The 17,804-nt window shown below is 46.8% G+C and overlaps 1 protein-coding gene across 1 annotated transcript in view; it reads left to right on the forward strand.

Moving 5' to 3' along the window:
- KDM1A (lysine demethylase 1A) overlaps nucleotides 1–16,419 on the forward strand; it is a 44,963-nt gene extending 28,544 nt beyond the window's left edge. Inside the window, exons 11-20 of the mRNA XM_056846906.1 lie at nucleotides 6,222–6,312; nucleotides 6,601–6,735; nucleotides 7,064–7,137; nucleotides 8,450–8,561; nucleotides 10,307–10,439; nucleotides 11,275–11,462; nucleotides 12,394–12,508; nucleotides 13,766–13,893; nucleotides 14,350–14,496; nucleotides 16,224–16,419. Of these exons, the coding sequence (XP_056702884.1) occupies nucleotides 6,222–6,312; nucleotides 6,601–6,735; nucleotides 7,064–7,137; nucleotides 8,450–8,561; nucleotides 10,307–10,439; nucleotides 11,275–11,462; nucleotides 12,394–12,508; nucleotides 13,766–13,893; nucleotides 14,350–14,496; nucleotides 16,224–16,409 (1,309 nt within the window). The 3' untranslated portion in view covers nucleotides 16,410–16,419. The remainder of the gene's footprint in view (nucleotides 1–6,221; nucleotides 6,313–6,600; nucleotides 6,736–7,063; nucleotides 7,138–8,449; nucleotides 8,562–10,306; nucleotides 10,440–11,274; nucleotides 11,463–12,393; nucleotides 12,509–13,765; nucleotides 13,894–14,349; nucleotides 14,497–16,223) is intronic.
- The last annotated feature ends 1,385 nt before the right edge of the window (nucleotides 16,420–17,804 follow it).

Consider the following 17,804-nt stretch of genomic DNA (forward strand, 5'->3'; position numbering starts at 1 on the left):
CGCTCCTCCTCAGCAAATGCAAAGTGAGATCCAGCAGCCTGGCGGCTCGCCTTTGCCTATTAACGCTCCGTCCTCTGGCGGTTCGCCTTTCTCTCAAGGACGTGAAGCGTCGACGGAGACATCAACTTCTGGTAGGATTCCCCCCCCCCCTCCCAAGATGGCGGGTTAGCCTTTCTTCGAGCGGAGCTCTCGGCTCTCATTAAGGACGCCTTCACTGAAGGCTTGAGAGCAGTCCAAACCCCTCCTCCGCCAATATATCCACCCCCCTCTTCAGCCAGGCAAACCCAGGCTTTGCAGGACTATGAGTCCTTGGGAGCGCGCCCAAAGCAAGCTAATACTGGCTATCCTTACCTTGGGGACGGTAGATGGCCCACAAAGGCGGCCCTTAAAGACTCCTCAGGGCAGCAAATTATGCAAGGGGAGGAGGGAGATGAATCAATATCTTCAGCTGACGAGAAAGCTGAAAGAGAGGAGGGCGAGTTCAGTTCGGATGGGGAAGACATAATTGAACAGCCTAAACAATCTAGAGTGTTCAATGCAGAGGAATTTCCTCTACTGCTTTCTAAAACTCTAGCAGCACTTGATCTTTCGGATGACACTGACTCCTCAGTCACTCAAACAAAAAAGGGGATGAAAGAATTCTTTCATATGCATGACATTCCAGACAAAGTGATACCTGTACCGGATTATTTTATTTCTCTCATAAAGTCAGAATGGGACAAGCCAATGGCTTCCAAACAGTTCCCAATAACATCAAAGAAATTTTACAATTTAGATCAGGCCACTTCTGAGATGCTCAGGGTACCCCCGGTGGAGACACCAGTAACTACACTGCACACCTCAGACACAGTCACAGAAGAAGGCCAGGCCTTAATCAGAGATCCTGCAGATCGAAAGGCAGAGCTGGCCTGCAAAAAATCACATGAGGCTTCCGCCTTGGCTATCAAGGCCTCAATTACATCCGCTCTGGTCTCGAGAGCAGCAATTATATGGGCCAGAAAGTTAACTCAAATTATTCCACAGGAAGAAAGACAGGCCTGTGAAGGTGTCTCTAGAATCCTAAGGGCTGTGTCTTTCCTGGCCGATTCTACCCCAGACTCCATGGCTTATGCGGCTAGAGCTCTAGCTACTTCAGCAGCGGCTAGAAGGGCCTTATGGCTCCACCCCTGGCAGGTAGAACACAGGTCAAAATCAGTTTTAATGGGCTACCCTTATCAGGGCAAACGCTTATTTGGAGAGAAATTGGATACCATTTTAGTGGAGACTAAGGATAAAAAGCAAGCATTGCCCAAGTCTCTTCACAAAGATTTTAAGACCTCCTCCAATCCCTCCTCCTTTCGTTCCTACCATACCCTACATAAATTTAGACCCGACCAGCGTAGAAACCAATGGGGTCAAAATAACCAATGGCGCCAGAACCGTCATTCCTTTCGGAGAGGAGGTAGATTTAATAGGAATTCAAAGTTCTCCTCATTCCAAGGTGATAAAGGGAACAAATCCGGCCAACAATCAAAACAGTGACGCCGATCTTCAGCCTGTAGGGGGCAGGCTCAGTCATTTTCTCCCACAATGGTCAACCCCTCATGTAGACTTGTGGGTACAAAACATAATAGCGCAGGGATATCAAATAGAGTTCTCTCACATACCTGTAAACAGACTATTGACATCCCCAACCCCCAAGAACAAGGACAAATTGCAAAGAACCTCAGAGGCAATACAACACCTAATAGATATCAAAGCGATAGAGATAGTGCCTCTATCGGAACGCTCATTGGGAATCTATTCAGTATTCTTCACCGTTCCCAAAAGAGATGGCGGTTGGCGAGCCATATTAGATCTGAAGTTTCTGAACAGATTTATCCCACTGAAGCGCTTCAGAATGGAGACACTGAAGTCAGTCTCAGAGGCATTGAGACCAATGGACTTCTTAACGTCCATAGACCTCACAGAAGCCTACATGCATATACTCATATACCCACAACATCGACGCTTCCTGAGGTTCCTCTATCAGGGGACGCACTACCAATTCAGGGCCCTCCCCTTCGGGTTAACATCTGCCCCAAGGGTATTCACCAAAGTACTAGTTACGTTGGTGGCAGACCTGCGCAAAGAGGGCATACGCATTCATCCATACTTAGACGACATCCTGGTATGTGCAGACTCTATACAACAAAGTCTACAACACACAAGACAAGTACTAGACAAACTGACAAAACACGGCTTCATAGTGAATTACGAAAAGAGCAAGTTAAGCCCTTCACAACACCTACAACATCTAGGAGTAGTCATAGACACACAGCACAACAAACTATTCCTGACGGAGGAGAAGGTCAACCTTATTTCTTCGCTGGCCAAGAAAGCATACAATTCACATCAATCCAAACTCATGTTTCTTGCCAAATTGCAGGGACACATGGTAGCTTGCATCCCCACCATACAATGGGCTCGTCTACACTCGAGACCCCTACAGTGGTTTCTCAGACCCTATCAGAGGGACATTCAAAGGAAGCGAGACCTAAACACTCTACTTCCCAAAGAAGTCAAACACAGCCTACTGTGGTGGTCACAAAGGGACAATCTCTCAAAAGGTCTCAGATTTATCCTCCCAATACCAGAACAAATTTACACAGACGCATGCACAACTGGGTGGGGAGCAACTCTTCACGAACACATAGCGCAAGGCAGTTGGACTCACCAGGAACAAAAATTACACATAAACGCACTAGAAATAAGAGCAATATTCAGAGCTCTCCAAAGTTTCACAACACTGATTTGAGGGAAAGACATTCTAATAAGAACAGACAATGTGGCCGCAAAGGCACATTTAAACAAACAGGGAGGGTCACGATCATCAACCCTACACGAGGCTCTGAAAATACTAAACTGGGCAGAGTCCAACCTAGCCTCTCTTCAAGCAGAACACATTCAGGGAATCACGAATGTCCAAGCAGATTGGCTCAGCAGGGAGACCATCAGCGAAGCAGAGTGGTCCCTCCACCCAGACATATTCCAGACCATCACACAACGATTCGGAACACCAGCAATAGACCTATTTGCCTCCAATCTGAACCACCAACTACCTCGGTACTATTCCAGGTTTGCACAACAAGGGGCGGAACAGACGGATGCTCTAACGGCTCCATGGCCCAAGGGGATGCTATATGCCTTCCCTCCTCTACCTCTCATACCAAGAGTACTGAGGAGAATAAAAACATTGAAGGCACACGTGATTTTCGTAGCCCCCTATTGGCCCAGAAGACCCTGGTTCCCGACACTAGTACAAATGTCTCACAACAACTTCTGGAGGATTCCAGACAGACAGGACCTACTGTTACAGGGACCCGTATGCCATCCCAATCCAGGATGGTACAAAATGACCGTATGGGCATTGAACGGAGGAGACTCTACAACTTAGGTTACAGCGAGGAAATAGTTAATACTATACAAGCCGCACGCAAACCTTCCACCCAAAGAATCTATAATTCAACTTGGAGGGCCTTTACTAGGTGGTGCAGGCGTAAAGGTTTTAACCCACTCAAACCGACTACACTGGGTATATTATCCTTCTTGCAGGAGGGTCAAAGGTTGGGTTTAGCCACATCTACATTGCACAGACAACTAGCTTCTGTAGCCACCATCGTTCCAAGGGTGGCAGGTTACAAGTTATCCAATCACCCTCACATCAAATTATTCTTTAGAGGGTTAAACATTATCAACCCACCGGTAAGACACAGGTTCCCTACCTGGAGCCTACACACAGTCCTAACCGCACTCACCAAACCTCCTTTTGAACCCCCCCCCCCCGAAGTTGGGTTCAAATGGCTTAGGATGAAAGTGTTATTTTTGACTGCAATAACATCAGCGCGTAGAGTATCTGAAATAGGAGCCTTATCGGTCTGCCCAGGTCTTATCACCTTTCACAAGGACAAGGTAGTCCTCAGACATGATCACTCCTTTTTACCTAAGTGTAATACAAAATTCCACAGAGAGCAGGACATAGTCCTGCCTTCATTCTGCCCCAATCCAAAGACACCGAAGGAGAAGACTTGGCACTCACTAGACGTAAGGAGGGCCATTCACATTTACATATACAGAACAGAGAGTATCAGAACATCAGAAGCCCTGTTCATTAACATCTCACAACCAAGATTAGGAAAACCCATGTCAAGGGCATCGATCAGCCGCACAATCTCCCTGTGCATTAAAACAGCTTACATGGAAAGCAAATTACCAGTACCAGGGGGCATAACTGCACACTTGGTCAGGAGTGCGGCCACTTCTACCGCCTTCGACAGACAGGCTCCCATAGATGAAATTTGTAAAGCAGCCACATGGTAGTCGGTGTCGACTTTCGTTCGACACTACAAATTAAATCTATTTTCTTCAGCAGACGCAGCATTCGGTAGACGAGTGTTGCAAAGCATATTAAAGGACGTCTGACCCACCCTGGGTGGGGACTGCTCTTGTATGTCCCATTTTGAAGATGCCCTTTGTCCCTCTGAGCCGAGAAAGAGCCTTGGCTACTTACCGTGAAGGCTTCTTCTGCTCAGAGGGACGAAGGGCATCTTGCCCTCCCAGACGTCCGTTCTAACCTTAGTATCTGTTCATTCCATAGTTAATGTTATCAGTTATGTCTTAATATAGTAGTCTCTTTACTGATTACTCTTCTCCAAGTTTTTTCCATGTTATTACTGATAACTGTTCTCAGTTTACTGTTAACTAATTGTTGCAAGATTTTTCTCAGTCACTTCTATAAGGCTTGGAAAGTTTTTTAACTGGCTCTAGGGGGCGTTTACCCTCTGAAGTCAAAGAAAAAATTTAAATATTAAATCCTGCCTCCCAAGCTAAGAGGAAAAGGAAACACCCATTTTGAAGATGCCCTTCGTCCCTCTGAGCAGAAGAAGCCTTCACGTAAGTAGCCAAGGCTCTTTTCCTCCAATAAATGGAGTAGTTTTTGTTTCAAAATGTGCTTAGCTTGGATTTGAAGGCTGACACCTCTCTCTAGCCTCTAGTCCCTCTGTGCTGTGCATTCAAGAGAATTCCCTTCAGCATAAGAATGTTCAGCGTACGCTTTGAGGAATCACAGCAGGTTGAACAAGTGATTATGTTTAGAGTTCATTCCACTTCAAAAAGGTGTGAAAGAAACATTTTGTGCAGATAGTTGCTCAGAATCGATCTGGCCAGCGTGGTTTTAAAAGTCTTGCTTTCCTTCCCTTCTGACAGTTGCATCTGAGGTAGAATTTAGCATTAGGTTTTTATCCTGCCTTCTGATTAAACATTCAGAGCTGGCTTAGAATCACCTCACCCTGCAGCATAAGCATGGACGGAGCAAAAGCATATTTAAAACTGGCATTGTTTTATTAAAGCTTCTAGTTTAATTTCTTTGATATTTGTAAGTCTTGGGTTTGGGAAGCCATCCAAAATGCTGCTGTTGTATGTGAAAAATCGTACAGTCGCAGGATGTAGGAGATCAAGCCTCTTCACATCCACATATCAGATGAGCTGCTAGCAAGCAGAGCCACAACCTCTTTCCCTGATATGCTCTGATCTGTGGATTCCTTCCTCCCGCTGCCTTGCTAAGGCAGAGGTAACCAGTATGAGGGTCTTTCCTCTTCTTGATCACATTCTCAAGTCTGCCCGTCCTTTGCTCCAAGCAGGTTGAAAGACAAAGTGACAATAAGCAAAGGAAGGTCTTGGCACCTGAGGGAAGATTCTGCCCCCTCCCTTCTTGTGTTCAGCTGCCGAAGTGTGTTGCCTAAAGATGCTTTCCCCTGCCAATATGGAGCAATGATGAGGAACCCTGAGTTAATTTCTGTCAGAAATATCCACCAAGTTTTTGCTTTTTGCTGAAATGTTTCTTCATATTGATAGTTTGCTAACTGGCCAGTTCTCAATTTTCCCCTTTTAAACACTGACTAAACCTGTATTCTCTCTCATATTCTGTTTACCCATCTGCCTTCATCCCCATTGCTAAGATAGAATACCAAGCATCCAACAGATAATTTAATTATGTGTATAGTTACAGGCATACGTGGGACATAATTTTTGTACATTAGTAGGTAGTGCTCTCCCCACCCCCATGAAATTCTTGACTGCTCTTCCTTTTTGAGAAGAATCTGTCTGAATGTTAAATCTAAAATGACCCTGCCTAGGTCATCCTCACTTGGTACCACAAACCTTTTTGCTAGAGAATGGTGGTGATTTTTCATTGTCTGTCTTAGATTACAGGAGAAGCATGTGAAAGATGAACAGATTGAACACTGGAAGAAGATAGTGAAAACTCAAGAGGAACTTAAAGATCTCCTCAATAAGGTCAGACTTTATTCTGTCTTGAGGTGTGCACAGCCGCCTTCTTTCAGATTAAACTTTACACTCCCCCATGGCAAGCAGTTCCTGACAGCCCTTTATTTAAGGGCTGCTAGAGTGGATTATAAAAGATGTTCTTTGCCATAGCCTCTGTTAATTTCCACATGTGAGATTGGGTGACAAGCTCCAGCGTTCTGAAGAAGCTGTTCGCAGGTTACCCCTGAATCTCCTGAAGTAAGGATTGCTTCTCTTCCCTCCTTCCACTAGTGATTTTTCCTTTCCCCCCACCCTTAGATGGTGAATTTAAAAGAGAAGATAAAAGAACTCCATCAGCAATACAAGGAAGCATCTGAAGTCAAACCACCTCGTGATATTACTGCAGAATTCCTTGTGAAGAGTAAACATAGGGATCTGACTGCTCTTTGCAAGGTATGAAGTAGTGTGAAGATAGGCCTATATAACATTTGCTTTCATTTCCAGCTGTTGCTTAAGCAGAACAGTACAGCTAGAGGTCCTGTCGGCCACTGCAGCCTCTTAGCACTACTGTATTGAATTCTGGAATTTGGCATCTCCATTTCTACCTGCAGGATTGCCAGTGTGCAAGATTTCAAAGACTCTGCAGTGCAGTGTATTCAAGAATGTAGCAGATTAGGAGATGCCATTGTGTACAAAAGTTCTGCTTCATGTTCCATGTGCTTCATAGAGATTTCTTCAGCATTTCCCTCTGTATTCATGCGCCTGTGTCCTCTCTTACCAGGAGTATGACGAGTTGGCAGAAACACAAGGGAAGCTGGAAGAGAAGCTTCAGGAGCTAGAAGCCAATCCTCCTAGGTAAAAATGGAGAAAGCTCCATGTGAGCATAAATGCCGGCAAAAGGGAGTTTGGGGTTTGGATATCCCCTTCCTTTTTGTGCTTACAGTTGGGTGTTGAAACAGTAAGTTAGTGGTTGAACATGAAACTGCCTTATATTGAATCAGACCCTTGGCCCATTAAGGTCAGTATTTTGTACTCTGACCACTGAGCCACGGCCCCTCCTGGAATTCTCCAGCTGTGGTCTGAGGACCACTGGCACTCCCCAGTGCATTCACAAGCTGTCTGCAGCATTGTAGTTGAAACAAGGTGGGTGGCACAGAAATGGCAGTTTCTTTGAAACATCCCCAGTGTCAGAGAATTCACTTCTGACATGCAGTGCAAAGATCTTCAGTGGAAACCTCAAAAACAAACAAACAAAAAAATTGGCTGTGTATGTTTCTTTTCCATGCGCTCGTATTACTTGGCTCAGTTGCATCTGCAGCAAATAAGTTCTAATTCAGAAGCATTTAAAGCATCAAGGCCCCTGCAACAATTGGTATTCAGAGGTATACTGAATGTGGATTCTTCATTTAGCTGTCATGGCTAGTAGCTACTGATGGACACAGTTCATGAATTTGTCTAATCTCCTTTTAAAACCACCTAATCCTGATGGCTGTCATTATATCTCATGGCCTTGAGTTCCAGAGATAATTGTGTATTGTATGAACAAGTACTTTCTTTTGTCTGTCCTAAATCTGCAGCCCATCGGCTTCTTTAGATGATCTTGAAATCTTTTCTCTTTCCTAATTTTCTCTGCCCCATGCATAATTTTATCACATCTGCCCTTAAGTCAAAACTGAACCCCCCACCCAACCTTTAAACCTTTCTTTGTAGACAAGCGCTCTGACCTTTTGGTCTTCTTGATTGCACTTCTGATCATGCATCACCAGTATCTCTGATAGTACCTGAACAGTAATAATTACGTTGAAAGGAACGAGACAAACAAATGGGGAGAGAGGTGGAGTGGGAGATGGGTATTTAAGAGGATAAGGAACAGGTGAATTGGATGGAGCTACAGCCAAGATGGAATTTGGCAGTGCAGTGATGAGGAAGGAGGTGGGCAGAATTAGGGAGTGTTTTCCTCATCTCTGCAGCCACAGGGTAACTGGCAGATGGTGCAGAGTCTGGCAGAATAGTTGAGCTGGCCTCAGAAGCCAAGGTACTGTGGTGAACAGTGAATGAACTGTTGTAAAAAAGGGCTGTGAATCCAAAGGGTTCAGCATACGATAAGAATCTAACGTTCTTAGTATCCCCATAACTGTGCATGTGTGTCTCCTTTTAACCTTCACAGTGATGTTTACTTATCCTCAAGAGACAGACAGATTCTTGACTGGCATTTTGCGAATCTAGAGTTTGCCAATGCCACACCGCTCTCTACCCTGTCTCTGAAGCACTGGGACCAGGTAACTATTCTGTTTTTCCTCTTCTCTCCCATTTGGACAGAAGTTTTAAAGGGGTCAGTCTGAATTTCTCAGTATGGAATGATGATGTACAACAATTCTTGGTTGAGGCTGTGTGTATTTTGTTCTCTGAGCAGAGTCAGAATTTTGTCTTGGAATTTGTGTTCCAGGAGAAGCTGAATTTTGTATTTTGCACCCTTCTTTACCTGCACCTTTCACTGGAGACCTGTTCTCAAGACCTGTTCTCAAGTCGTTTGTGGTTGTTCAGCAACTCAACTAAAGCTAACCATACAAACAGAACGATTCTGTTAAAACAGTCAAACAAAAACTTAAGTACATACAAGCATGAGATCTCTGTCAGTCTCCAAATGGGCAGTGGAATAAAACCTTGGAAGAAGAGCCAGGCTCAGAGCAGGTCACAACATTTAATATAAAAAACATCGATTAAAATGTATACAGGCTCCTGGTAATTGTTCTGAAGTGTAATCCAGGCTCCCCATCTCTCTGCAGGTTGAAAATGGCTCTGTAGACTGTTTTAACTATTAAGTAATTTTGGAATTTAAGAATGAGGGTTTTTAATAATTTTAAAGTTATAATGGTTTTATTATATTTGTGTTGCATGGTATGATATGTATTGTTGCTGGCTTTTACACCATATGCTGTCCGAATTCAACATCTCTAACTGGTACATTAGTATAATGGGTAAAATAAATCTAATGGGTCTTTCCATTGATTCTCTGTTTACACTTGCCTTCCTAAGTGCATATCAAATGGTTAAACGTAGAATTCTGGACATTGAATTACAAACCCTTGATAGCCTTGCCAAAAAAATTTGCTCCCCTTTGAGTTTTGAAATCCCCCTAACTACCGGTCGACTGGCTCCTTATTTGTCTGCCCTACATGCCCCGCAAATGCGTAGAGCATGTGCACTTGCTAGGTGCAATCCTCTCCCTTCAGCTGTTACTTTTGGACGATATAACCAAACCAGTCATTCGGCGAGGCTATGTCCCCGCAACAAATTCAATTTAGTCTGTTTCCCATATCCTTCTTTATTGTCCTCAGTTTGATGTTATTCGTCACAATCTCCTCGATCCTATTTTAACTAATATGTCAGGACACTTGGAGGCCCTGAAAGTTTATTGTCTTCTCAATGACTTGTCAACCGACATAACTGAAAAAGTAGCTGTTTTTTTAAGTTCAGTAATCAAAAACAGATAAGGTTAATGATTGATGGTGTCCAATATTCCTTGTTTTCCTATAGCTATTCATCATTTGTATGGATCACTTATTGTATTGTGAGCCAATAAAGGTCTTGAAAGAAAATTGTTGCTGGTTGCCCTGAGCCCGGCTTTGGCGGGTTATAAACCGAAACACTAAAAAATAAAAATGGTGTTCAGAAGTGTACCCACGTGCACTCGGCTGGTATCTGCTGCACTGTTATAAGCTCCAGCAGATGAGATTCTGTGGTGGATGTACAACTTCCGCCTCCTGCCTTCCTCCTTTCTCTTGTGGCTCTCAGGTTGCCTGGTAGGGCGAGATATGTGGGTTGTGCTCCCCTGAGCCCCTGTCATCCATCGCTGCCTGAAAGTTGTGTACTCATCGGCTAAAGGCCGTCTGCCATTGTAGATGGTCCCCTATTCCTGTACAGGCACCTTCTTTTCATATAAGCAGTTGTTGTCATCGCCACCGGCTGACTTGCAAATACACAATGGCATTTTCACATTTCTCTTCCTTTTTTTCATTTTTAGGATGACGATTTTGAATTCACCGGCAGTCATCTGACTGTGAGGAACGGCTATTCCTGCGTGCCGGTGGCTCTAGCCGAAGGGTTAGACATTAAGCTAAACACGGCAGTTAGACAGGTTCGCTACACCGCTTCGGGTAAGCTTAGCTTGCAGTTAATCTCTGGCTGCAGTGCAAACTAAACACTTCTGTAGGGAATGCCCTGCCCCTGGCAAAGACTTACTTGTTTGGAATCTGCGACACAGAAAGATATTTGCGGGGGAAGATGTGGATCTGTGGTGGGCTAAAAGTGTTACCAGTCATATGCCTTTAGGAGGATGTAGAGGGGAAGGGCTTTAAATAATTGGGTGAGGGAGAGGGAGTCTGGTCTGAAGAAGGGGAGGGGCTGTGGCTCAGTAGTAGAGCATCTGCTTGGCATGCAGAAGGGCCCAGGTTCGATCCCCAGCACCTCCAGTTAAAAGGATTAGTTATTGGGGATGGGAAAGACCTCTCCCTGAGACCCTGGAGAGCTGCTGCCAGTCTGAGTAGACGAGATTGACCGTGATGGACAGCTTCATGCGTTAGGTGTGAAGTGGGACAAGCTTGTGTGGAATGGTGGGAGCCAGTAAAGGGAGATCTGTGAAGTGGGCCCCACAACTGTTTTAGAAGGACAAGAGTGTGGTGCACCCTGTTTATGAAGCTACTGGAGATAAGAATCAAGTTATTGCCCTGGGAAGGCTGATAGCGAGGATCATGGGACTGGGGCGATCTACCATTTTGCAGAGGGAGAGGTTAGGCCAGAAGGAGGAGCTCCCTGTCCTGTGCAAGATGATCATGTTCCTGAATCCCCCTAATATTCAAAGGAGAGGAACTGAAAGAGGAGGTTGTATTTTGTGCAGCTGTTCTTCCACCCCTCTGAATTTACCATATCTCTCTCTAGTTATTGGCTTACATGAATCTTTCCCTTTTCCTTTCTCCTTCTTCCACTTGCCAGGATGTGAAGTGATAGCTGTCAACACTCGCTCCACTAGCCAGACCTTTATTTATAAATGCGACGCCGTCCTGTGTACCCTTCCCTTGGGGGTGCTGAAGCAGCAGCCTCCTGCAGTACAGTTTGTTCCTCCTCTTCCCGAGTGGAAGACATCTGCTGTGCAGAGGATGGGATTTGGGAACCTTAACAAGGTAACGTAGAGCGTACAGTGGTAGGGTGAGGTGGAGGGATGAATAGAATACCTTTGGCCCTTTGCCTGTTACAGAGGGAAAAGAGATGGTTTACTGAGAGCCGTTTGGGGAGTTTTCTCACTGGCGTGACTGGCGTTCCTTGGTTGCTGTTTGAAATTCAGGGGGAAACTCAGCAGACATGAGCGCTCCTGCTCAAACTCCTTGGTTCTGGAACTTATTCAACACCTTAGCTTACCAAGGAGTTTTGTTGTTGTTGTTGTTGTTTGCCATTAAATCAACTTATGGGGAGACCCCATAGGGCTTTCAAGGCAAGGGACGAACAGAGGTGATTTACCATAGCCTGGTCTTCCTTGGTGCTCTCCCATCCAAGTACTAACCAGGACCGACCTTGCTTCGCTTCTGAGATCTGACAAAATCAGGCTAACTTGGGCTGTTCAAGTCAGGGCGCTGAGGAGCTGGGGGCAATTGAATGATGTGTTCGGCTGGAGCACAACTGGAGGGAGGCTTGAGAATAATTTGATGAAACACGTGTTGGAGCCTCATCCTTGGGGCTCTTCTAGAGCAGCATTGGGGCTAGGGCCGTCTTCCTTGCCGCCGTTGCCTCTGCACAGAGCTGTCTGGCTGATTCCTAGAAGTGGTTGAGGGTGCTTATCCAACCCTGCCTCTGGTGATGGAACATTTGGGAGCTCACACTGATTTCAGTTGATTTAAGAAGGCGGGGGGAACACCCTGTTTAGGGGTTGCGCTGTCAGTTTAGGGGTTGCGCTGTCAGTGAGTATTGACATCTCCACTTGTCCTGATGGGCCACTGGGAGCCTCAGTAGGCATTGGATTTGAACTTGGACACACCCCCGACACACACACAAGCTAACTCTCGATAGCCTTTGCCAGAATGTGAAATGGGCTTCCTAACACATCCCCTTGTTTTCTAGGTTGTGCTCTGTTTTGATCGTGTGTTTTGGGACCCGAGCGTTAATTTGTTCGGTCATGTTGGCAGCACAACGGCCAGCAGAGGGGAGCTTTTCCTGTTCTGGAATCTCTACAAAGGTAACTGTGTTGAGCCACATTAGTCTGGTCTTTGTTTTGTTTTCCAAGTGGAGCTGAAGTAGTATTACTGGTTGCTTCCTTAGCAGGTGTTGGTTGCTGCTTCACAGCAAGTTCATAGTTTAGCGCTTTTAAAAACGGAGATCAAACTCCACATTGGGGTAGAATACAGTACATCCTTTTGTATGTTAGGACATGTATATATTGTGGGGGTCCCCTTGGAGCTGTTGGAAGCAGCAACGAGCGGGAGCACAGGAAACACAGCGGGCGTCCTCTAGTTGCCTAGACCTCAAAGGAGAGGAACTGGCAGGCTGTGGCCACGTTAACAGTCCTTCATGTGATGCCAGAGGCAGGCTTTTGATTTCTGCATGGACAGGGATGCTTAGAGCCTCAGTGGCAGCTTCTGCTTTGCTGGTATCACTGCACAGGGCAGGTGGTCTGACTGTGTTCCCCAGCAGCTGACTGTCTGCCTGCCTTGCCAGGATGATTGGAGAGCAGAGTTAGGTGGGCTTTTGTCAGTGCTGCACTGGTTCCTCAGGGAGCCCAAGGAAATTGCAGCAGTGTAGAGACAAGCACCCGGGGGTTGGGGTTGGGTTGGTGCCACTGTTGAAGCACTGCACATAGAAAGGCTCGCTGCATTGACCACATGCCATGCAAGAGGGCGTGCTGGGTAGCTGTGTTTGCCAGCTGAGGTAGCCCTGTGTACACAACCCAGGTAGATAGTGGGATTGCCTGGCATTGTGGATGGAGTCTCTGCATGTATGCTTGATGCCAGCTTTGGGCTGAATGTGCATAGCTGGAAGTAAGGCTAGCAGACTTGACACACATGCCCACACGCTATGCCGCTTCTTTCCAGGGATACCATGTACGCTATGGTTGAACAGGATGATGGTGGCAGTATGTTCCTAGTGCAAAATGTAGGAGGGATTTTTGATCAGATGTGACCAGAAATGAAACATATTCAATCAGGAAATGCAGCTAGATTCTCTCCACCACCCCCATCCCCAGATCTCAGTGGCTCTGTCACTATACTACTTGCTGTGAGTCAGTGAAAACAGGCAAGGGGCCAACTCTTACCCTGCGCCATCTTTGCCTCTTCCTCTCCCGTGCAAGAACCTTCAGTGTTACAGTCATTCAGAAAATCAGTTGTTTTTAAGCTGGTCGCCAAAGACAAGAAGCACAAGATGGAAATGAACCTTTATCGTGTAGCGTTTGCTGCCTCCGGGAACCGGACTGAACCTCTCCTTCCTTTCACCACAGCGCCAATTCTGCTGGCCTTGGTGGCTGGTGAAGCAGCCGGAATCATGGAAAACATCAGCGACGATGTCATCGTTGGGCGCTGCCTTGCTATTCTCAAAGGCATTTTTGGCAGCAGCGCTGTCCCCCAGGTACTGTTTTGAGCCCTTAATACTTTTTTTTTTCCTGAGCTAGTGTGGTGCAGTGATCGAGTACCAGAGTACTGATCTGGGTTCAAATTCCCACTCCTCCCTGGCCGCTCACTAGGTGACCATGGGCTGATTATTCTCTCAGCCTTAACCTACCTCCCAGAGTTGTTGTCACGATAAAATTGTGCAATGGAGAATCAATCACATATGGTGCCCTGAGGAAGTGTGGACTTAAAATGTACAAGACAGGTTCTCTCTGAAGGAGAGAAAGCTCTCATTCGCTGTCATGTCCTGGTAGTTTTTCTTCTTGGCCTGTGTGAAAAGTGTGCTCCATGCATTTGTGTTCATGTGAGCGCACATATGCCCTGTGCTGGGGGCTTGATGAATCTTCACTTGCCCCACTCTTCCAGGGCTGAGTGAAATGCTCCTGCTTCGGCTGACACTTGTGTTTGTTCTCAGCCCAAGGAGACGGTGGTGTCTCGCTGGCGGGCCGACCCTTGGGCCCGAGGGTCCTATTCCTATGTCGCAGCTGGATCTTCAGGAAACGATTACGACCTGATGGCTCAGCCGATTACTCCGGGACCAGCCATTCCGGGAGCTCCCCAGGTGAGAACTGGCAGACCGCATTCAAGTGGTCCCAAAGAAGCAGCCATTTAGAACCTTGATTGCCTCTGGCACTTGATTGGTTCCTTTTAATAGGTACAGCCTTTGTTTCCCAATGAAATTTCAAACTGCTGCAAGAGGAAGCTGCTCTTTTGTCTTTTACTCATTGGTATCTTGTGAAATGGCCCTCTGTGGTTGTCTCCCAGCAGCTGGGTCTCCTAATTTCTCCCCAGAGAGCCAGCATGGTGTAGCGGTTAAGAACAGTGGACTGTAATCTGGAGAACTGGGTTTGATTCCCCACTCCTACACAAGAGCAGCGGATGCTAATCTGGTGAACTGGGTTGGTTTCCCCACTCCTACACATGAAGCCAGCTGGGTGACCTTGGGCCAGTCACAGTTCTCTTAGAGCTCTCTCAGCCCCACCCACCTCACAGGGAGTCTGTTGTGGGGAGGGGAAGGGAAGGTGATTGTAAACTGGCTTGATTCTCCCTTAAGTGGTAGAGCAAGTCGGCATATAAAAACCAACTCTTCTTTCTCTGCAGGTTTCCTGCATGTTAGCAGTATTTCAGCTAATGCTGTTCAATATGTGCAAGAGACCCTGCTCTACCTTCCCCCCCCCCCCAAGGGCTCGTTACCTGTTGAAGGTGGTCAGGGAATGTCAAAATGAGAATGAAAAGGCAGTCTTTTGACACCCACCCCCATGAGTCTGTGTGCAGGGTAGCCCGCTACATCTCAAGAGGTATCCGGGGGGTTGGTGTTTGGGTAAGGATGCTACCCATTTCCTGGTACCTGCTTGGGGGGGGGGGGGAAGCAAGGAAGCACTCTCAACATGATGCCCTCAGGATGATTTCCTCCCAAGCACACGGAGAATCTCCCAGCTAGTTAACAGCATTCAGGTTGTTTTCAGGCATCCCTGTAATGCGTGGCTTAATTTACACCCTGCCTTCCCTCTCGGAGGGAAGCAACGGTTTCTGCTGACTTCCTTCCTGCAACCCCTTCAGTGCATGCTGTCTTCTGTCCTCATCAGTAGCTTTTTTATGGGGCTCTGGGACTTTCCGAGGGGAAGCGAAAACAGGAAAACAAAACAAAACCTGGTTCTCTTCACATGGACCAAACTTGCTATCTTCCTTTCAGCTGACTTGGAGGGGTTTGGATAGATGCAGTCGTTAAGAAAGGTGTTTTTCATTGGGGAGGGGTGTTAAGAAGCAAAAAAGGAACATGAGAGGCCTCACGCACCTCACAGGGTGTCTGTTGTGGGGAGGGGAGGTGATTGTAAACTGGCTTGATTCTCCCTTAAGTGGTAGAGAAAGTTGGCATATAAAAACCAATTCTTCTTTCTCTGCAGGGTTCCTTCAGGTTAGCAGTAATTCAGCTAATGCTGTTCAATATGTCTTGGCAAGGTAGCCCTGTTCTGACTTCCTGTTTCTCCGGTTTTGGGCCTCGTATTTCATTGGCTTATGTCTTTTTTGTTTTTCCTCCCCCCCCACCCCCGTTTCAAGTTCTTGCTCATTTTCACATAACCCTTGTTGTAAATCCCTTCTAATAGTTACCTCTTCAGTGAAAACCCTTGCATGGTGTTTTTTAAAAAATTCTTCAGAAGTGTAGAGTCAGACGGGTATTTTCAGAATTCTTGTCCTAGAATTCTTGTCACATGTTAAATAAATACATGTTCTTCTTAAGAAAAAATAAAAGGAGTGCGCCAACGTGGCCTGTTCTCTATTCTCTTCCAGCCAATTCCCCGCTTGTTCTTTGCGGGAGAGCACACGATTCGCAACTACCCGGCGACTGTTCACGGCGCCCTGCTCAGCGGACTGAGGGAAGCCGGGCGCATCGCTGACCAGTTTCTCGGTGCCATGTACACTCTGCCTCGCCAAGCCACCCCGGGGGCACCTGCTCAACAGGCTCCTTCCATGTAGACGGAAAAAAGGACACAAGCTGCCGGAAGCGGCGCTGCAGGCTCAAAGCAGCCTTGGGGGGGGGGGGGCGCCTTCCTGGTTCGTGGCACAGCCTGTTGGAAAGCGGAACCCAGGCGCCTGTAAGCATCATGCCCACGGAAGGGCCTTCTGGTGCAGCATCTGAGTAAGCGCAGCTCATCTGCCAAGCCAGCCCTGGCCCCTCCCCCGAAGCGGTGCTGGTGCCCGCTGGAATACAGACTCCTGGGCTTTCTCGTGGGATCTGTCTTGGTACTGATGTGGTTCGGTTCATTGTCTTCCCAGGGTATAGATCTTCTTGTAAGCTAGCGGCTGTTAGTGACTAAAAGTGAGATTGTGGATTTTTGTTATAGAAAGCAAAAAAATAAAATTAAAAAATAAAGCTTTTTTTTTTAAATAAAAAGTTTATTTGAGAAAGGCGGGAGGCTGACACACCGAGAGCCCAGTGGTGTGACGGTTAGTGTTGATCTAGGAGGCCTGGATCACCTGTTCTCCACTCTGTCACAAATGTGTGCTGGATGACCTGGGGCCAGTCCATAGTCTCGTGGGCGAGCCTATTTCAAAGGGTGGTTGTGAGGATAAAAATGGGAAGAGAGAATGCCTGTGTTGCCTCATGCTTTTTGGAGGAAGGGCAGGGGTAAGGCTAAACTAAATAGCACAGAGGCCCCCCCCCCCATGTGCAACTAAGAGGTTATAAATATTGCCAACACCACTTCGAGGTTTTGGGTGAAATGACTATCCCTTCTTAGACTGGGCACCGGGAGATGAAGTGGGTCTGGGAGGTGGGCACACTCCGGGTGTGGGCAAAGTTTGAGCCGAGAGGCTGGCAACGGTAGTGGTCAGTCCGGGGCTGCTGTGCATTATATTGACTTAAGCTGTCTAGATGGGGTGGGGGGAATCTGTATCCGAATTCATAACACACAAGTCTCTTGCTTAAAGAAACGAAATGTGGTTTGGAAAGCTGTCCCTTAAGATTTGCCAGTCACGATTTCAATCCGTAAAAATTTTCAGAAGCAAAAGGAAAAACTTGCCTTCCTAGAGTTAAGGGGTCGGGTCCAGCAATCCGTGGGCACAAGGACAGCAGAACTCTCTGCTTTCCCCTCCCCAAACAGTCCTTTCTGATCCTGGGAAAGCGGAGTCCCAGGAGTGGTCACATAGCTGAGGGCAGGAAAGGGCAAAATTACCCCCCCCCCCGCCGCTTCCAGCTTTCCAAGGGTTAGAAAGTCTGCTGTGGGGAGGAACAGGGGAGAGTTCTTGCTCCTGAAGATTGCTGGGTCCCACCCAGGGTTGGAAAGCACCCAAGCAGCATCTGAAACAGCGCAATATTCAGGCAGCAGCCCTCTCTCGACCTCTCCTGAGCTTTGCCCCTCTTTTGCCCAT

Source organism: Euleptes europaea, chromosome 3 (assembly GCF_029931775.1).
Source record: "Euleptes europaea isolate rEulEur1 chromosome 3, rEulEur1.hap1, whole genome shotgun sequence".
NCBI lineage: Eukaryota > Metazoa > Chordata > Lepidosauria > Squamata > Sphaerodactylidae > Euleptes > Euleptes europaea.